A 22,644-nucleotide genomic window follows, 5' to 3' on the forward strand; every position below is an offset into this window, starting at 1 on the left:
GCTGGGACTTAATTCCTCTAAACTTATATGATATAGAATGTTGACGAATAGGTAAGTGTATCGTAAGTATTTCTTATCTGTCTGTGAAAGCATTTCCCTAAACAGTCATAACTATATTGGCCAATAAAATCTAATCTTACTCAATATAGATAGGTATCAAGTTTGCTCACCTTAATCCCCATGATCTTGATTCCCCAGATAACGTTTTTCATATATATACGTAGTCTATTTATTACTATATTAGTTGGCATTGCTTTATCATTACTAATCATTGGATTCTTCAGCATAATTAGTACCTTTGAAAATGTCTTTGTTGTTCAATGTGTTTGGAATTTTTCTGCTGACCGTTTTTGCGGAGGGGCAAGATAGTAAGTAATTAAATTTTAATGAGATGGAGAGAATTGATGTAGGTAATAGTGAAAGAGGATTTTTTTGAATTGAAAACTTCTTTAGCGGCGCTGAGCACTTTTTGAGGTGGGGAAAAATGATAAACTCCAGACAGCGTAACGCGATCACGTGACCGTAACGTTTAGATGGCCACTCATTTAAATGGCATTTAAATCAATAAAGAAAAACTCAATGACATTACATGAAAAAGGTTCTAATCTTGTACGGGTTGAAATACGAGGATCTCACAGTTACATTCTAACTTTATATCACTCAAATATAATTCAATAAAGCTACATCTTGATGAAATCGCTAATAAAAGAGAACTCTAGTACTGGTGAATAAAACTCAAAATATCATGACCAAATATATTTAGATGCGTGGTCTGCAAAGTAACTTTACAATTTCTATTCGAATTTTAAACAAGCTCACTGACACAATTTCGGAACAAAAGTTTTTCAATAGAAAGGAGGATGGGTCAATTATACATAGTGCTGCAGACATTTTGGACTAGTCATTGAGTTATCACTTCTGTCGGCACTCCCGGAGTGCAACCCGTTGTTTTTTTTAAGTAGGAAGGTGCTTCCTAGACTTAAAGATAAATATTGTGTAATAAACATGGACTGGGTATATATTTATATAGACTAAGCTCTAAGTACCGCGCATGTTTGATTAAAAAAAACCGGCCAGGTGCGAGTCGGACTCGCGCACGAAGGGTTCCGTGCCATTACGTAAAAAATGGCAAAAAAATCGCGTGTCTTGTATGGGATCCCCACTTAAATATTTATTATATTATGTTTTCAGTAGTTGTTGTTATAGTGGCAACAGAAATACAATCATCTGTGAAAATTTCAACTGTCTAGTAGTAGAGAGGATATAGCCTTTGGGGTCAAAATAATTCCCACAAAGACGGGGTTTGATGTTTTTAGTTCTTTGTGTGTATCTTTATGACATACTAAAAATATATCAAAATATATTAATGCAAAACGCATTTATTGACATTTGATATTTGAAAAATCAAAAATAATATTAAAAATCGTGTGTGGTATCAAATAACAGGAAATTACACGCTAAAAAATATTGTGAGATTGATTTTACAAAATAAAAATAAAAAACAAAAGTAGTGGCTTAAAAACTGATTTTTTTTCAATGTTGAAAGTTATTTTCTACACTGAAAACAAAACTAAACTATTATAGTTTTACACATCAAAATACATTGTGTAAAAGAAAAGAATATTTAATTCATGAATACTTATTTTTAATTATATTATTATAATATGAAAAATATAGGCTCACAGGCTCTATATTTATTTAAAAGTTTTATCAATAAACTGAACGCACTTCAAAGGAGGTGATTGGCAGAATATAAAAAGCAAAAAACGATTGTAGACTAGTCATCCGAATTTGCTCGATCGAATTCTTGGCCGGAAGTGAGATATTTATAAATAATAAACATAAAATTTCCTACAAGAAACATATGGAACACTTTTCGATAGGATCAATATTTAAAAAAATAAAGCAGCGAGTAAGTTAATTATAATAAGTTTAAAAGTCCCTTTTTAGTTTTTCGTAAATAACTTGTAAACTGTGGCCCATAGCAAAATAGGTCATACTTTACAAATTATTTACGAAAAACTAAAATAAAGTGACCTGTGAATTAATTGTTATGAACATTCTTCCTTTAATATCGTTTCTAATATTGATCCTAGCGAAAAGTGTTCTACATGTTTCTTGTAGGAAATTTTATGTTTATTATTTATGTACAAGATTTTTTTTGCTACGAGTCATACTTTTCAAATTATTAACGAAAAAATAAAAACAAGGAACCTTAGAATTTATTATAATTAACTTTCCCTCTTTATTATCTTTTTAAATATTAATCCCGGCGAAAAGTGTACTGAATCTTATTTGTAGAGAATTTTGTGTAGATTATTAACATTTAACAACATTTTTTTATATTGGCCAATGTTTACGAGTTATTTACGTAAATCTAAAAAAAAGGGACCTTAGAAGTGATTATAATTAAATTTCCCGCGTTAATAGCTCTTTGTATATTGATCCTAGCGAAAAATTGTACTGAATCTTTCTTGTAGGCAATTTTATGCAGATTACTTATGTATCAGAACATTTTTTGCTAGGCGCCACCGTTTAAGAGTTATTTACGAAAAACTAAAAAAGGGACCTTTAATATCAAATATCTCACTTCCGGTCAAGATTTCGATCGAGCAATTGGCAAATTCGGATTCAGCGTGGTTTAATTAGGTTAAAAACCGTTCAGAAGAAACCGAAGATTTTAAGATTTATATTTATTATTTTATTATAAACGCAATTAAAATTATGATTTTGAACACTGCACAAGCTTTAATTTTTTCTTCCACCATTTTGATATTTATTTTTAATTAGAAATAACGTCATTACCTTTTTCACTATTTAATATCCTGTAATTTGATACCACACACGATATAAATTTTTTTTATTTAATTTACGAAGTTAAAAATTTTGGTGGTCAAAAAAAAGCGTTTTGCATACATATATTTTGATATATTTTTAGTATGTCAAAAAGATACAAACATAGAACTAAAAAATCAAACCGGTATACACCCACTTGCCAGAATTTCATTTGCCATAATTTCATTTCCCATAATAGTCAACAGCCATTATATTGTTTCCCATAATTACATATGCCATACTTATTGTTTACTATATTAGTCACGTGCCAGAAACTTTGTTTCCCATAAAATCAATTTCAATAATATCATTTGTCATCATCATTGTAAGCCATAATTATCACTAGCCATAATATAATTGTTTTACAGAAACCAAATGCTACTAGAAAAATGGGTTAGGTTAGGTTTAAACTGCGACCCTTACAGAAAAGTAATGCTACTGGAAAAGTGGGTTAGGTTAGGTTTGAACTGCGACCCTTACAGAAAAGAAATGCTATTGGAAAAGTGGGTTAGGTTCGAACTGCACCCCACACAGAAAATAAATGCTACTAGAAAAGTAGGTTAGGTTAGGTTTGAACTGCGACCCTTACAGAAAAGAAATGCTATCAGAAAAGTGGGTTAGGTTAGGTTTGAATTGCGACCCTTACAGAAACCAAATGCTACTAGAAAAATGGGTTAGGTTAGGTTTGAACTGCGACCCTTACAGAAAAGAAATACTACTGGAAAAGTGGGTTAGGTGAGGTTTAAATATTCTATTAAATAATATTATTACAATTAATAATATGGACAACAACACGTATGGCACTCGTACGTTCTGGAATCTAATAATCGGGTAAACAAAGAGTATGTCACATCATTTTTATGGTAAACAAACAATTCGGGCAAATGAAATTCGGGCAAATAAAATTCGGGCATATGAGTATTATTTTATATAATTTTCGGACAAACAATAGACAACCAATCAAACCCCGTCTTTGTGGGAATTATTTTGACCCTCACCTACAAGTTTTCATACAACTCCTCTACTACTAGCTATCACGGTTCTGGTGACAGACGAACAGACAGACGGACAGCGGAGTCTTAGTAATAGGGTCCCGTTTAAACCCTTTGGGTACGGAACCCTAAAAATGGTTCACATGTGACTGGCATTTATCTGACACGTGCCCCGATTGCAATTTTGAATATTACCCAAAAATATTTGGGTATATTGATTTATTTATTTAACCTTTTGGACGCCAATGGCCGATATCCGCACCGCGGGTTCAACGCCAAAGACTGATTAATCGGTCACAGACCACAGAGCAACATAGACCTACGTGCATATGCATAAAGTTCAATTTCAGTTTTGACACTTCGGTGACGTGGCGTCCGCGTGACTGCTTTTGTGTATGACACGGCGTCGAAAGAATTAACCAATCTTAATGTAAGACAAAATGCCAATCGCCGACGCTTATATGTAGCGAACGAAACGCAATTGTCTCTGTCACATTAATTATGGAAGAGTTACTCGTAGAGAGACACAAAGCGATTCGATGGCGAAGCGCAAGCGATCGTCACCTTGGCTAGGCCGCCAGATATATCACGTGTTGTGTAATTGCAGGCATAAGTGGCTTGTATCGATACAGTCCGTGCTTACATTGCGATGAATCAATCGCGATTAATGTCTTCTCAAGACTGACAACTAGCACTGGTCAGGTTAACGCTATGGAGGAGAGTTACAGAGAAAATTACAGTAGGTCGTGTGAAGAATGAACGCTAGAACGGTCCGAGTCCGGGCCGAGGTTTCCGACACTTCGTTTTCTATGACGGGTGATCGGTTATCAGTGTTATCACGTGATGCTTTCTGCGGAAAACTTAAGTGTCGGACGCCTCGGCCCGGATCCGGGCCGTTGTAGCATGAGTCATTCCTTGTTTATAGGGTTTACAATGTTTTGTATGAAAGAAACAATATTATGTCAAGGTGCCGAAATTAAGAGTCGGAAAATCTCAATTAAATACCTAATGGTATTTACGAGTAGTTAAGAGGTGCAAGTTGCGAAAAGTTTCTAGAAAATTGAAACAGTTATCTGAAATTTCAGGAAAATTCCACAGGAATAATATAGGATAGTATTTTGTATAGGAATTTTGTATAGGAATCGATAATTTCGAGTCCTATACAAAAATATAAGAAGTTTCCGAAACTTTTCTGTGAGAATTTCGCAATTTAAGAAACTTCTCACGGCACATCAATAATAGCACGGTACCTATTATCTTTATTAATAATTATTTTACAATATTATGTGTATGGATTAAGCTGCATTTTCTCACAGATAAGGCAGCAGTGCACTCGGAAAAACACTATGTGACGCACTGTCACTTGTTATTTGTTAATTATGTACCAATTAGGTACTAAGAGGACTTTCCACTTTCAGTTTTAATGATGTCATCAATAATGAAGTTTCTGATGTATTTAAATCAAAGTACTTACTTTGCTGTACGTTAATTATATATTTTTGCACGAATATAATATAATATAGCAAATAAAACTTATATCAAAGTGTCTTGAATTCTAATCTGATATTAAAGTTTCACGATTCGGGATGAATTTACCTAAACACCTGACATTACACGACTCAGCTAAACAAACCGATTTATTAAAATTTTTCCTTTAATATAAAAATTGTAAATACAGACGTAGTGCATAATTGTTTTCCATCGTACTTTCTCGGAAGCGTTCGTATTTGTCATGCTACTTCAGTCAATCTCAGTACCTTTTGTGCCGAAACTGACTGAAATAGCAAGACACGTTCATACGTTTCCGTGAAAATACGATGGAAGAAAATAATTATGCACTACAACTGTAGGTATATGCCTACTATGCACTTCTCCCGGTCACTCTCAAGCAACCACATCGTAAATCATATCTCAATTTAGATCGGTATAACTCGGTACATTGAGCAATCCCGTCACTGGCCTACTGGAGGGTGCATGAAATGTGGCCGGGTTATCCAGGCGGGCTCATGCGGTTATTAAGGGGAAGATTCAGTACTGATTTTAATTATTTTACCATGTCGGTGTCAAACAAACTACAACACAAACGGTTGCCGTAGCCTACGGATTACTTACTACAACTTTACCGCTTTTGAAACCAGTACGGTTACCATAAGTTTGTCACTGACATAAACGCCGTCGAGAACGTAATTTACTTTCTATACATCCCGTTTGCACTAATATTCGAGTGCGACTGATGGTAACCGTACAGGCGTTCGGTGAGGCGTGTAGCGTTGTGTGACATAACTTGTGTCGAGAGTCAAAGCCCCAAGTAGGGTTGGCACTGTGATCTGAAATGTATGGGAAGATCCGCGGATCCGGATCCAGATCCAGATAATTTCATACATTTCGGATCCGGATTGCAAACCCTAGCCCCAAGGGATTTGAGCAGCTAAGCGTTCACTGAGGCCAGTCGCATAATGTTATCGTTTGTTAACAAGGAGTTATTTTACACATTTCAAGTTAGGAAGACGACATTACTGTCGGCGTATTTTGGATGACTTTATCCACGTTTATCCACGTGATAAAATAACTGTCACTTTTTAACACCACGGGATAGACAGTGACGGATACCGTTTTATCACGCTGTCACGTAGACAAGAACGACCATCATATCCGTGCTGGTGCAGCGTTGACAAACGCAGTGTCACTGTCAATTGCCTTGATAAAATGAATGATGGATTGAACGTTCTAATTACTGCATTGCTGCAGTGTGCGTCACTGATTTTATCAAGGAGATTAGCAGTGACGCAGCAGTGTCTGTGTATGTGTATGTTTGTGTCAGATTATCTTTATTAACATTATGTTTTATTTGTTTATAGAAGTCGTAGTCTGCTACTACGGCACATGGGCCACCTACCGCTCCGGCGACGGAAAGTTCTCCGTGTCGGACATCAACACGTCGCTATGCACCCATCTCGTTTACACCTTCGTCGGGATCAATAATGACGGGACCGTTGTCTCGCTCGATCCGTACCTTGATCTGGCTGATAACTATGGATTAGGTGAGATTGTATAGGTACTGTTTTTGTTAGTATCGAATAGTCCACCCAATGGGAAGAGATTCTTGTTACATCAACATCCAAAATCCAAAATGATGGGACGGACGGTTGTCTCGCTCGATCCGTATCTTGATCTAGCTGATAACTATGGGCTAGGTATGATACTGCTATCTCAAACTGTCGAATAGTCCACCTAATGGCATGGGATTCCATCTCGTCTACACCTATGTGGGGGTCAAAAATTAAAGTTGTCTCGCTTGACCACATATCTTGATCTGATACCTACTTAATAATCACCAAACTTTATTATAACCATAAATTATAGGGCAGTTGTAAGACCCATAATCGACCAACGTCATTCAGTAACTAATTATGAAACTTCCTATAAAACAAAATTTGGCGAATATTTAATCCAAATATCGCGATTTGCCGTGACTGACCCTAAATTGCTAGAGAACACCTAGGTAGAGTTAGACCAAGATAAGTCTGCAACGTTATTAATAGCATACGCAGTGCAAATGTTATTTATACTTCGTAATTTTATCGAAGTTTGACGTTTAAAATAACACGTAAACTGCGTGTGCTATCAAAATCGTTGCAGACTTATCCCAGTCCAACTCTAATAATCGAATGCCACAGGGTTGTCGTACAGTCACCTGCAATAATATGTTACACAACGAAGGCCGCAAAAATATCTGACACGATCTTATTTGTAGAGCCATAAGAGCGGGTGACATATTTTTGCGGCTTTCGAAGAGTACCTAACATATTATTGCAGGTGACTGTACCTACCCATCATCATCATCATCATATCAGCCAGAGGACGTCCACTGCTGGACATAGGCCTCCTCCAAAGAGTGCCACAATGACCGGTCTTGCGCCACCCGCATCCAGCGGACTCCCGCGACCTTTACCAGGTCGTCAGTCCACCTTGTGGGGGAACTACCCACGTTGCGCCTACCGGTACGTGGTCGCCACTCGAGAACCTTTCCGCCCCAACGGCCATCGGTTCTACGGGCAATGTGCCCCCCCCACTACCACTTAAGTTTAGCGATTCGGAGGGCTATATCTGTACCTACCCATTTAACTTAAAATATAATTGGTTTTCTCAAACTTAAAATTAGTACTTTCTCTCAGATAATTTCAACAAATTCAACGCTTTGAAGCAACAGAACGCCAAGTTGAAAACTATTCTCGCCGTCGGTGGCTGGAATGAGGGATCCGCTAAATATTCTACGGTAAGTATTTTGGTGTTTCTTGTTGGATGACTCACGCTAGACCGCGCCGGGGCCGGGCCGGAGCTTCCGGCGCTTCGTATTCTATGGAAAGCAACGTGATCACCGATCAGCCTTCATAGAAAATGACATGTCGGACGCCTCGGCCCGGGCACGGCCCGGTCTAGCGTAAGTCATCCTTACGTAAATACGTCTTTGTCTGTGGTTTTCTAGTATAAAGGCATCGTAAATCTTTTTGTGTTAAATAATAGCGTACATTTGACTTTAGTTTTGACTCTTTCACTAAAACATTGTTGGTTCTAAATTCCAAAATAATTGCTATATTCAAATTTTCTATGGGTCGATAACCCTTCGCGCCTATAGTTTTTAAAATTGCCGCTTTTTTCTACTGACGGAAATGGCTTGACAGATTATATTTCACCCATAATGCAGCAACTCCTCAAACCAGCCAAATTATATAAAAAAAAAATCGACTACAAAATAAATATCGGCCCGAGCATGACCCATTTCTTGGTTATTATTCACCCTGCTTTTATATACGAACAGCAGCGGTGATTTCTGCTAGCTTAAATGGCAGACCAGCGATTATTTCCCAGTTAAAATCTTGCTTGTTACACGGGGTGGGATCCTGAGGGCCTACCGCGGAGCCCGTTCGACTGTTGCCTCCCTGTCACACTAACGTACAAATTTACAAGTGCGACAGAGAGGCAACACGTCGAACGTGGTTCGCGGTAGGCCCTCTGAATTTGAGCCGTTGCTAACGAACATGGTGGTTTTGATGCATCTAACTAAACCGCAGTCCGTAAAACCGAGCGAGCGTATACGTCCATTCTTCGAATAATTTAGTCGAGTGATTATGTAATGGCCTCTACAAACACCGATAACCGATAATTGTATACAATTTGCGATATATTGCGGCATTTGAACGTTCGATTGAATTCATTGCTCCTACGTAGCCGGCAGTTACTTACTTACTTACTGCTGTGGCGCAACGACCCGAAGTGGATCTTGGCCTCCGACACCAAAGACCGCCATGCTACTCTGTCCAGTCGACGGCGCCGAGTTCGCTAAGAACATAACCAAGTCTAACATTATGTTTTTCTCGGGACGTCATGTTGAAGTGTCTCCTTGTTTTGAAAATACCCCAATGACAATGTGCGATAAAAACCGGTTTCTGGGGTTCACGATTGACTCAAACCTGAACTGGCAATGTCACGTGGATAAACTCTGCGCTAGACTGAGTGGTGCCGTTTTTGCACTACGAAAACTAAAACCCCTTATATCTCAGGATGCCTTAAGATCTGTGTACTACGCACATTTCCACTCATTGATATCATACGGAATAATAATGTGGGGAAACTCGACAGATGCAAAAAGAGTTTTTATTATTCAAAAGCGCGCGCTACGTATTTTGGCTGGGGCGAAAACTAGACACTCGTGTAGGGATCTGTTTGTTGAATATTGCATTATGACGCATTTTTCACTATATCTTTTTGAAATCATAATGTACGTGAGAAACAATATATCAGAATTTAAACGGGTTCACGTTGAGGGTATAAACGTCCGTTCCACGGGACGGCTAAGAACGGTTCCTCGCCGTATGGCCCTAGCACAGAAAAACCCTCGTGTCATAGGACCCACCTACTATGAACGACTTCCGGCCGTTGTAAGAAATGAACTGTGTGATCAAGCATTCAAACGCCGATTAAGAGATTTTTTGTTGGATAAACCGTTGTATTCTGTTAGTGAATTTATGAATGATGTATTAGATTAGATTTAGATTAGATTATATTATAGATTATAGATTAGATTTTGACCACTTGACATTATTTTAAAATCTTATCATTTCACTTTTAATTTGATATTTTATTGATTATATTGTTGTGACATCCCTGTTTTTGACGATCATAATATGAATTCCTGTAGATTGACATGCCTGCAATTTATAATGTAATCTGTATTATGAAATAAATAAATCTAATCTAATCTAATCTAAGGTCTTTCTGCAGTTAGGTATAATACAATCGCAAGACATTTGTTGCAACGTTTTTAGAAGCCGTGGTACTCGTTTAATCGACTACGCAATATATCGGGATGTTATAGTTGATATTTTATAAACTGACCTTAACCGCATGAGAGCTTATTCAGGGAATAATTTGTTAGCGCTACCTCTCGTAACAAATAATACCAAGTAATAAAAAAATCATACAAATAGCTACCATCTTTGCTAAGTCACAAGATTAAAATTGAGAAACAGAGAATGATAATATCAGTTTGAAAGTGGCCTGTACAGGCCACTACAGGCCACCAGTCTAGTAACTAGACTTTATATTAACTTAACCAACAATACAAACTTTTCAACAGATGGCAGCGTCCGCTACCCTACGAAATAACTTCATCACCACAGCCAGAGATATGCTCCTGAACTACGGTTTCGATGGCCTAGATATAGACTGGGAGTACCCGAACCAACGAGATACAACTCTGGGGTCTGCTGATGTGGATAACTTTTCTTTGTTACTAAAAGAATTGAGGGAAGAGTTCGATAAATATGGATTGTTGATTACTGTAGCTGTGGCGGCTGTGGAGCAGAGTGCATCGCTGTCCTACGATATTCCAACAATGTCCAAGTAAGATTTTGTCTTGACACTTCGTGAATAATACAGACAGATACTTTAATTATCACAATTTCACGTAGACCACAGCAGATTATGATGTAAATGATATAATGTTACATATTTTTTCATCATCATCATCACATTTCAGCCTATATACGTCCCACTGGTGGGCACAGGCCTCCTCTTATGCGCGAGAGGGTTTAGGCTATAGTCCCCACGCTAGCCCAATGAGGATTGGGGACTTCACATACACCTTTGAATATCTTCGCAGATGTATGCAGGTTTCCTCACGATGTTTTCCTTCACATAATATTGATATTTGATGATATGATATTTCGTACATAAGTTCCGAAAAACTCATTGAGCGATACGAGCCAGGATTTATATTTTTTACCTACAGGACATATTTTTTCATCATCATCATAACTTAAGAGCTTTGCTCTTGTCGGTGGAGTAATCGCCAATCATTTCTTTCTTGTGCCAGTCTTTTAATTTCCACATACGACGCATTATTTTTTATTTGGCTGAGATAAGTGATTCTAGGTCTCCCTTCTTCTCTACCATATTACACATTTTACATACCATACCACCACCATACCATATTACATATTTTTTACCTAACGTTATTAGTTTCGTATGTCACATGGTATTATCATCTCATTTTATCCCGGCTTTTTGCCCAGCTCATGGGAGCCTGGGATCTGCATGACAACTAATTACACGAATTGGATAAACACTAGTTTTTGTGCGATGTCATTTGGTACTTTTATATTTAATCCAAAGTGTAAAGATTTAAATTTACTTACATGTGTTTTATTTAAAGCGCTGAAAATGTATAAAACCGGCACTCTTTGTTTAGTCACCAAGCTTTTATGTAAATGATGTCTTACAAGGGCTTATAAAAAGCTTGAGGCGCGGAACAAGATATAACTAACTGGGGATTATCCCTTTCCTTTTGTGCCGCAACATAACAACACGTCTACAGGCAGATTATAACACTTTCTTTAAACAACTTCCAAAACAGTCTTCCTTTTTGTTACCGTATTGATTTGGTTTTAGACACATCAAAACTCCTTTTTTTATGGTTCCGTACCCAAAGGGTAAAAATGGGACCCTATTACTAAGACTCCACTGTCCGTATGTCTGTCTTTCCGTCTGTCTGTCACCAGGCTGTATCTCATGAACTGTGACAGCTAGACAGTTGAAATTTCCATAGATGATGTATTTCTGTTGCCGCTATATCAACTAATACTAAAAAGTACGGAATCCTCGGTGGGCGAGTCCGACTCGCACTTGTCCGGTTTTTAAGCCTAAGCTTCCTTTTATTTATTCATCCTGATTAAATTAGGACTGAATTTACGAGGCTGTCACAATAAGCTAAAGAAAGCTGGAAGACTTTTGCGAGCCAAGGATCGTAGTTCCTAAAAACTAGGCCTTATTGGGAGTTCGGTTTCCTCACGATGTTTTCCTTCACCGAAAATCGATATATCGTACATGTACGAACCGGGGTTTGAAGCCGCAACCTCTGGAGTGAAAGTCGCACCCTCTTACCGTTAAGCAATCAGCGCTCTTACTTCTTCTTCCTTGTCGTATCCTCATGGCTGAGAGGCGTGACGAAAGTGGACACTTTTCACCAGTGCTCTCTAAGCCGCTCTGTCTTGGGCCCAGTGCTTGCTAGCCTGCAATGTGGCGTTTGTCTCTGACGTTATTCTGTCCGCCCAACGCGTGGCCATACGTCCACCCCTATGCTTCCTTGCCATGCTCTTACTTGGTACTTGGATTCATACTAGGGCAACCTACAGGACATAATACAATTAACTGTCCACAGGTACGTCGACCTCATCAGCATCATGACATATGACATGTACGGCGCCTGGGATTCGGTCACCGGACACAACGCACCTCTTCACGTAGATGCGGGTAGAATCTATGCTGTCGATGCCGCTTTGAACTATTGGCTAACACAAGGTTGGTATTTGATTTTTAATAGCTCGCTCCGAACATAGACCTCGCAACACATAGTACATTTTCCATCATATAGCGGCCGAGGTGCTCAAAAGTATCTGAACACGCACTCTAACCAGGTGTGTTCAGATATTTGTGAGTACCTTGGCCGCTACGATATCTCTGATGGTGACTGAACTTATAAATACATGGCCGTCACAAAGTGTCACTATAAACGACAAATTCTACGGAAAGTTACATTAGACAAACTTTACTGGAATTTAAAATTCGTATTTATTGAAACTATTGTTTGAGGATTTATTACTAAAACTTATACAACCCTTTTTCCGTCGTTCCGGTGTTAACAGTAGCAATGTGCAATTTACAGAACATTCTAAAAATTTCCGAAATTTTCTGTAAACATTCATGAGAAAATTCTCATGCGATATCATCAATTCCACTTAGAAAGTTCCCGTTGAGATTACGGATTATTATTTGTTATCTACTCAATGTTCTTAAATGTTGACGACTGTTTCATTTAGGTAATATTTACGTCACTCATTGGTGTCTTTTTCAAGTTTCATAGAAATCGAAACTAACTGAGGGTTTGGCAAAAAAATATAGAAAAATATAAAATGAAGTCCATGAACTTTTCAAGGGAATTTTGCAATTTTTGAAAATTCTGTTTGGCACATTGCTAGTTAAAAGTAACAGTGCCGGCTCACATAATCAATTGTTTTTATTTCAGGATGCCCCCCAGAGAAGCTTGTCCTGGGCTTACCCCTCTACGGCAGAACTTTTATCTTAACCGATTCTAGTGTCAATGGGGTAGGGGCTCCAGCAAGCGGCGCTGGTTTAGCTGGACAATATACTGCAACTAATGGCTTAATAGGGTACAACGAGGTAAGTTGGCTATACCATCCTTATATCACCATAAAGTAAAAATAAAAAGTTGACACATCTCTTAGTTGATAGGTAATAGATTCACATGATGGTTCATTTGAAGATCCCGCAAAATTGACGAAGCGGGGAAAGTCTTTGTCATCATCATCATCATAATTTTATTCTCAAGAGCCTGGCTCTTGTCGGTGGAGTAACTGCCATTCCGTTCCTCTCTCTGCCACTGTTTTGTGCTCCTGATACGTCACTACGCTGATTTTATCTTTGACTTGGTCCAGAAACGCACGCTAGGTCTTCCTCTGCTTTTTTAGGGTTCCGTACCTCAAAAGGAAAAAACGGAACCCTTATAGGATCACTCGTGCGTCTGTCTGTCTGTCTGTCTGTCCGTCTGTCACAGCCGATTTTCTCCGGAACTACTGGACCAATCAAGTTGAAATTTGGTACACATATGTAAGTTTGTGACCCGAATACGGACATGTAACGTAAACAAATGAATTTTAAACATGGGGGCCACTTTTGGGGGGTAAATGAAAAAATGAAAAAAAAAAATTGTTCAAACTATATCATGTTACATATCAAATGAAAGAGCTTATTGTAAGGATTTCAAATAATTTTTTTTTTATAATTTTCGAATCAAAAGTTTAGAAGTTATTCAAGAAAATAGGCAAAAAATGACCATTCCCCCCCCCCCCCCCCTTATCTCCGAAACTACTAGGTCTACAATTTTGAAAAAAATACATTAAATAGGTCTATACCTATAGATGACAGGAAAACCTATTAGAAATGTACAGTCAAGCGTGAGTCGGACTTAATTACAGTTTTTAATCCGACCCCTACGGATTTTTTAAAGAGATTTCACTTACGTTTTACATAAAAAATACATTGTTAACAGTGCCGGATTACTTAGAGTAGTAGTTTTCTTAGAGTAATTGGTGATAATTTTCTGATAAGATAATCATATTAAATATTTAACGGTCTTACCTACTTACGAGTAATTGTAAGGTCAAATTTAAAAAAATGTTAAATTGAGAGCTAGCTTAAAGTTTTTTGTACTCGTCGACTTTAATGGTTGAATTAATAAAGACTTTGTAACCAATAAGCAAAACAAGCACGTGCTTAGGGCACCACGTTCAGGAGGGGCACCAAAATGCCAGGTTGAAAAAGGTGAACAAATTTTAAAATTAGGGACAGACACATCGTTTTTACCACACGATTTTTTTTAGCTGTCCAAAAGCAAATTTGCAAAAATAATGGCGCGTAATTCTTTGGGAAACAATCGGTAGCAGTAGAAGAGTCGTGATTACATGCATAGATTCGATTTCAACCCACTCTTTTGCGGTTCGGCGTTCGGTCTTATGCGAGGCCTTCTGCCTTAATTACACTTGGGCGTGGATCCAAATCCAAGCTTTCCTCTTTCGCAGCTAGGCCTACTGCCTTTCTCACACTTCGCCAATTCAATTCCAAGCTCTGCTTTCTTGCATATTTTATGCATGAAAACAACCTCGAATATCGAAGCCTAAGAAATATCGAGCCCTATGCGAAGCTAGGCTGATAGAAAACTGTCCCATCCCTTCTCTGTATGAAATCCTAGATTCGCGCCTGGTTGGGACTAAAAGTAAAATTGCGTTTGTATATCGAAAAAATTTCGCGCTCGCTTCGCTCGCGTTTTCAATAACTTTATAAGGTATGATAAAGGTGACATTCGGGTGGCGACTGCAGCAACATTACTCTGTTGCAACGTTACTGCTGCAGTACTGTCAACTTCCGTGATAAAATGATGTGACTGATTTCCATACTAAAAGTAAAAATTTACAACTGTCTATCATATTGCGTTTTTATATCGAAAAATTTCGGCGCTCGCTTCGCTCGCGTTTCTATTACTTTCTAAGCTATGATAAAGATGACATTCGGGTGGCGACTGCAACAGCATTAGGTACTCTGTTGCAACATTACTGCTGCGGCACTGTCAATTTTCGTGATAAAATGATGTGACTGATGATTTCCATTCTCAAGCTGTAACGCGGCAATGAACTTCTCTCAATTAACCAAAAAATCAATGTAATCTTGATGACCCTAGGGAGAGGGGGCACCTAGAAATCCTTAGGGCATCAACATTAAATATCTTAATCCGGCACTGATTGTTAAAAATTGTGTAATATACGGAACCCTTGGAACGCGAGTCCGACTCGCACTTGGCCGGTTTTTTTTCTATTCCTTTAATTATATACTTTATGTAAGTCTTTGGTTATGTTTAAAATTAGTACCATATTTGTGTACCCAGGGGATTAAATATGCAACAAATAACACTCCTTAAACTACACTACGTTTTCTTTTACAGTTCTGCAACAAACTAAATACGGAAACCTGGGACGTCCTTTACGATTCCACGGCTGAAGTACCATATGCAGTCCAAGGCAATAACTGGGTATCCTACGATGACCCTAATTCCTTAGCCAAGAAGGTCGAATATGCCATGAATCTCGGCATCGCCGGTGCCATGGTCTGGAGCATCGAAACTGATGACTTCCACGGAAAATGTGGAGAGGATTTTGCTTTACTAAGATCTATTAAAACAGCCTTAGCTGGATCAAGTTCTTCTACATCTAGTACATCAACAACTACTCCTAGTACCACAGTGTCAACAACCACGTCGGCTAGTACTCCTAGTAGCACGGCTTCTACTACTACTACTACTACTCCTAGTACTACGGCTTCTACAACTAAAGCGCCTACAAGCACTACGTCTAGTCCTACAACGACATCTACCGCAAAAACAACGACAACAACAGGTAATGAAAGGGTCCGTTAAAAACTGGTTAAAAAGCGTTAAGTCCCAGAGTCGTTTTCGCAGTTATGAATTTGGAATCTACCGTTTTTCGAAAAACCATAAAATTAAAAGGTTGTAAGCTATGGGGAAGATTTTTGCCTATACTAAGACAAACCTGGTTGTTTATAATGTTTAGCTAATCAGGTACTTAACGATCATTAATCCTCTGCCCCTTTCTCTCATCGTATGGAATACATACTAATTATGTGGACTCTAGAAGAGCGTTACAGAGTACTGGTAAGGTCAATGTGGCTAATTCCGTCATAGGGACTATTCCGTCCACTAGCATTTTTCTCGAACAACGAACAACATTGATAATTTTGCCGACAAAGCAGCGATTGCTTTTAGTTTCAGCAATCAAAAAGCAAATGCATTTTTTCCTACGATAGAAAATCATGAAAATATAAGCTCGTGGACGGAATAGTCCCTATGACGGAATTAGCCACATTGACCTTACATAATATGTAAAAAGTCTGGAGATAAAAGCGTGTATCACAAACTCAATTTTTAATTGCAGCATCAACGCCATCTGCATTGTGCACTTCAGAAGGTCCAATAGCCAACCCCGCGGACTGCTCTACCTTCTTTATGTGTGTTTTGGGAGGTTACGGTCTGGAGACCAAACTCATGGACTGCCCTAGCGGCCTAGTGTGGGATGACACTAACAAATACTGCAATTATAAGTACCTTGTCACATGTTAACGTTGGAAAAATAAACTTCAGATGTATGTTAATTTTGATAAATTGCAAATATTTTCTAAATTTGAAGCACTTTCTGTACAGCACAAAAAAAGTGCCTCTAGTTTAATAGAAATTAGCGTTTTTCAAGATTACTTTGTTTCCCCAAGTTAACTCGATGCACCTAAACAAAAGTGTAAACTCGTTTGAAATACTACATAAATCTCTATTTAATTATATGAGTACTTCATATAATCTTTAAAGGCAAACTTAACAAGTGTTTACAAGAATACCGTGCTAAAAACGGTTTAGTATATTAAATATATTAACTTTGGTCATAAATATTGTCAGTAAATATTTTTAAATGCCAATTTACGACTTTGGCAAATATGCCAAAACGATCTTTGTCTTAATCTCTTTTGAAAGGAGTTGTATTAAGTAATCAATTGTTATTAAAACTCGATTATTATTTTTTATGGTTCGTGATATTCAATATTATTTTTAAATATTATTGGTTTGTATTAATTTGTGAATAATTTGATAGTACAAAAAATGTGTATTACTAAGTATAAAAATTACAAAATGTATATAAATCTATTTGTTTTACTTAAAAAAGCTATCCATTGGGGCCATTAGGTAATCAACCTTTACACTAGGTAGGTACTATACGTCCACTAGTGGGCACATTCCTTCTCTTAATGGAACTCAACACAATAGAGTTAAAAACTGAAATAGATCACATATATTAAAATAAAAGTGACAAAACCCTCCAGTGGTGAAAGTCGGATTCGAACAAAAAATAATAATTTTGATTTGTTCCCAAAGTTGTGAACAATAAAGTTAAGTTAACAAGGCAGCCTTAATGAGTCAGGAAAGCTGCAGTACAGTTACAAGCTACAGTATCAACAACATTTTACAAGCGCAAATCTCGATTGACAATCGCACATACTATCATGTCCAACGTGCCCGCATGCCAACTTGAGTGCTCTGAGCAGGACGTCCGCGACAGATGGGGCGATAATAATAATAATTCAGCCTAATACGTCCCACTGCTGGGCACAGGCCTTCTCTCGTGCGCAAGAGGGCTTGGGCTGTAATAGTCCCCACGCTAGTCCAATGCGGATTGGGGACTTCACATACACCTTTTGAATTTCTTCACAGATGTATGCAGGTTTCCTCACGATGTGTTCCTTCACGGAAAAAAAATATCGATATCGGGGCGATAAATGTCGATAATAAAGATATAGATAACTTCTGGCCCCTCACAGTCTGAAGCCATCAACACGAGAAGAAGAAGAATTGCTTAACTTATTCAACTCATCTGGGCAATACTCCCAGACTCACCCTACACAAAACACATGAAAGAAAACATTCTTACACTATTTTACATAAATCATATTCAAGTATCCAACCTCCAGACGACTTTATCAAAACTATACAATACATATTTCTTGTAATAATAGCCGCAACTTTGACGAGGGATATTAGATTTAAAATCCGCATACTCAGGCGCCCATAAAAGTGTCATTTTCACGTCATCGCGCGGAAAGGCTGAGGCTGAGGGTCTATTGTTATGGTGAATTCTATGCCATTCAATAGGTGTCGGAAAAAATGTGGTTTTAATGTAAAGCCACAGGGCAGATGTTGACGAAGGATATGATGCTAATATTTTGCCTATTTTTGAGAAGTCGGTTTGATACTTTGTGGTATGGTCGGCTAGATGACAGTGCGGTATTGCCGCTTGGCCGAAACTCTTATGGCTCCTCTACACGAATGGCTAACGCCGGCCAATCCAAGGGACGCAGCCATGCGGTAGACGGAGATAGCAATATCACTTGCTCCCTCTTGCATAAATGCGTCCCTTGGATTGGCCGGCGTTGGCCATTCGTGTAGAGGAGCCATTAACACTCGTTTAATTAGCGGCTCTGGGAGCCGTAGACTTCACAAACCCGCATAAATCGACTAGAAATTAAAAATATTATCCTTCGACATTGCAAATTTTCTCATGCTGCACTTTACATTTTAAAAACTGAATGTACAATAAATTCGTCAGGCAAAATTGCGGGATTTGCGTACAAATCCTGCGGATCTCCTGATATTTCCAATATCAAAAATGCGATCATGACGTCTATCCGGTCTCGAGACCCTTACCAAAGGAAGCGTACCTTTTCAATATCTCCGAGTATCAGTAGTAGGTAGTGTTACCAGATGTCAGGATATTTCGGGAAATGTAAATAATTATGGACATTTATACTGATAAATGGCGAGTGATTGTTAATATTTAGTGAGTAATTTTTATTGCAATACAGCGTAGTTAAATTACAGTATTCCTTAAAATATTTTCTAGAGATACCTATGACCAATTATGTTTCATATTACTGTTATTTAGGATTAATAATGTAAATTAATGTACGAGTATACAGTACAGATAAATTCAAGGCATTATTGTTGCACCTAAATTGCCACAAAATTTACGATAGCTATTTATCAACATGTAAGCGGACGTTTTGGTAATTATGTAATTAAAAAATGTAACAGCCAACCTCTATTAGATTGGGACAGCCGAAGTGGTCAAATATATCGGAACACATCTTTGTTACAGTAATGAAACTAACAAATTTAATGTGTGTTCCAAATTGTTATTTTATTTGGCTATTTTAGCTGTCTATTTCTATCGCTACTTGATGTTGAATGTAGCCATGAACTTTTAAGACAAACATGGCTATGATCAACGACGAGGCCAGCACCTTAAAAACATAAGAAATGAACATTTAATTACACAAACGGGTCTACCGCGATATAATTTCATTGTTTTTACCTTAAATTCCGACGTTTCAGCTGAGTTGCACCAGCTGTGGTCACGGAAAGACTGACGTCCCAGCAAATGTCAGCGGAGATATAAATAAAATATCACTAAATTACCCGAAATTAGTTTAAACAAATGTTCGGGGTTGACAAAGAAATTGCAGCTAACCGTTAAAGTGTAATTAAATATGTGTACAAAACGCGAGGTTTATAAAAGAAATAACATCAAGAATTTTGACAGAACTTCAAACATTTATTTGTACATAGCAACCCAAACTTGAACAAACTGAGCAGACGTGTTTTCGATACCCGCTCGTTTATAAAAGGATTGGGGCTGACGGAAAACCCATCTGTTGATGGCGAGTTTTTAGTTTTTCCTTGGATTGTATGGCATACGCAACAAGTGATATATTATACATGAATTTTAGAATCGATTACCGACTCATTGAAAATTTATTTATTTATAATTTTTTTTTTATTGAAAAGTAATCTGCTCTTAGGTAACTTACGCAATTAACAATAGGTACCTACCAAAGACATATGTAACTTCGTATAAGATGAATAAAGTCTAAGGAAAAAAGTGCCTCGGAAATCAAGAAAAAGTCATTCTCGAGTAGATGGCGCACACACCTTTGGCCTTTGCTCGGCTAGATGGCGTGACGACACCGTTTCTTATTTAACAATTTTAACACATAGATATCAGTGAATGAACATGGGTCAAAATGATATAAAAATAATAAAATCATTTATCCATATGTATACATTTTTTTGATAATTTTATAGGTTTTTCATTTTGTGTTTTAGTCGTGTGTCCATAGATGGCAGTAAATTTACTGTGACTACAAAATTTACTATGACAGGACCCCTCTATACTATCTAGGTATTCTCTTTGGTACCTACTGACCAACGTATGCAGCAAGCCGTTAGGTTAACAAAATCGTGTGAAGAAATTAAAACATTCTCGTTTTTTTAAATTATTCAGTTACAATAAGTAAGACTTTAGTTTAGTAACTAGAATAACTAGATAAGTTCTTTAAAAAAAATTAAGTAAAAAGGTTCCCTCGAAACAACTCTACTAGCTACTAATTAACTCATACTAACATAAATAATCAAGCAAATGAAACCATCCCAAGTACTGTCAAAAAACAATCACGAAAAAAATGTAGTTACCCACATGAAATGTTAAAATATATTCTGCGTAGGTCGCCCTTTCATACTGAACTTCGTTGGACATAAAACCTATAATCACACTTGAAGTATTTGTAGGACCGAAAGGTAACACGTCCAATTTTCTCCGAAGCTGAAATAAAAATAGAGGCAAACCAATCGCACTTCTTTCCATTTTTAAAAAGCGTTTTATAGCGCTGATCAAAAATGCTTAATTTTTTGCACAAATCGATCAAAAATGGAATTTGCATGTGAAAAGCGACAGGAGGGCACATACACATCAAAGAAAAGTGATTGGTTCGTTAAGCGGTGAAAATTGTTCACACACAGATCTACTTTACTTATTATCACTGGAAATGCCAATTGTATTTAATTCTATGTGTTTAAAAAAGGAGGTTCATAATTCTGAGTTCATCTAGATTTTTGTTCTTTTCTAGTGTGCAAAACGTTCAAGTTGATAAACAAGACCAAGTGCGTGTAGTTCGAAAAACTTGCCCAGCTATAAGATGTTGAATTTCAACTTTACCCAATACTGTACCCCTAGTGTTTTCATTCGATAGTATGACTTGCTGACGTGACGTACGCGTTTGCGTTAAGTGTCATTTTGTATGAAATTTTGAGTTTCCAAAACGTTGACGTTGACGCGGTGTTCAAAGTCCCATCCAAAAATAGACATAACAACGGATCCTTTAATCCAGAATCTAAATTTTCAACAAATTAGGAGTACAGATGTAGTGCATAATTGTTTTCCATCGTATTTTCTCGAAAACGTTCGTAATTTTGTCATACTAGTTCAGTCAATGTCAGTACTTTTTGTACCGAGACTGACTGAAATAGCAGGACACGTTCGTAAGTTTCCGTGAAAATACGATGGAAAATAATTATGCACTACATCTTGTAGGTAGGTAGGTACCTATTAAGGATGACTCACGTTAGACCGTGTCCTACCCGGAGCTTCCGGCGCATCGTTTTCTATTGAAAGCATCACGTGATCGCCTGTCATGTCATATAAAAGTAAGCGCCGGAAGCTCCGGCCCGGACACGGCCCGGTCTAACGTGAGTCATCTTTTATGCATTAAAATAAGCCATTTCTAGCGCACAAGACATCCACAATATATCAAGCAGCCCGCTTTTCCCCAATTTAAGTGAGCCTCCACTCGCGAGCTTGTATTAGATTCCAGTTAATCCACACGAAAATTCCGTCTCTTAATCCTGCCGGAATAATCTGGCTTAAGAGCTTAAGACAAATATGTGTGACAAAGGTTAGGTATGGTTTGTCGGCTTTTCATTATTTTATATAAATTATACAAGCATCGAAAATATTTTTTTAAAAGGTTTTATAGCTGTAAAAAATATAATTTAGTACCTTTATAGATGGTTCTGCTTTTAAGGTGATCCATTGTAGAGTTTGTGCGGAAAGAGAAGAGTCATGGAATGTATAAGGCCCAACCGCCCAAAGGTTCCACGATTCCACGACTCTTCTCTTTACGAACAGACTCTATTGAAGATAACTTATATTCAATAAAAAATATTACTAGACGAGGATCTCTAGAACTGTGTCGGCATAATCATTAGACCGCAGTTTTGACTTACAATCCTTGTAGG

General features: G+C 37.6%; 1 protein-coding gene across 1 annotated transcript; it reads left to right on the forward strand.

Annotated features, from left to right (window-relative positions):
* Positions 1–245: 245 nt before the first annotated feature.
* On the forward strand, positions 246–17,448 carry LOC134801662 (probable chitinase 2). The gene is made up of 8 exons (XM_063774282.1): positions 246–368; positions 6,686–6,868; positions 8,003–8,103; positions 10,465–10,730; positions 12,547–12,686; positions 13,411–13,565; positions 15,901–16,351; positions 16,907–17,448. The coding sequence occupies exons 1-8, from the start codon at positions 305–307 to the stop codon at positions 17,089–17,091; spliced, it is 1,545 nt and encodes a 514-aa protein (XP_063630352.1). The 5' UTR covers positions 246–304; the 3' UTR covers positions 17,092–17,448.
* Positions 17,449–22,644: the final 5,196 nt, after the last annotated feature.

This window comes from Cydia splendana, chromosome 2, assembly GCF_910591565.1.
Source record: "Cydia splendana chromosome 2, ilCydSple1.2, whole genome shotgun sequence".
In the NCBI taxonomy this organism is placed as follows: domain Eukaryota; kingdom Metazoa; phylum Arthropoda; class Insecta; order Lepidoptera; family Tortricidae; genus Cydia; species Cydia splendana.

What these genes read in the sequence shown, in the direction of transcription:
- LOC134801662 (XM_063774282.1), top strand. Translation starts at nt 305, where the DNA reads ATGTCTTTGTTGTTCAATGTGTTTGGAATTTTTCTGCTGACCGTTTTT. An exon ending in GATATTCCAACAATGTCCAA is followed by an intron (nt 10,731 to 12,546) that starts GTAAGATTTTGT and finishes AACTGTCCACAG; the next exon opens with GTACGTCGACCTCATCAGCA. An exon ending in AAAAACAACGACAACAACAG is followed by an intron (nt 16,352 to 16,906) that starts GTAATGAAAGGG and finishes TTTTAATTGCAG; the next exon opens with CATCAACGCCATCTGCATTG.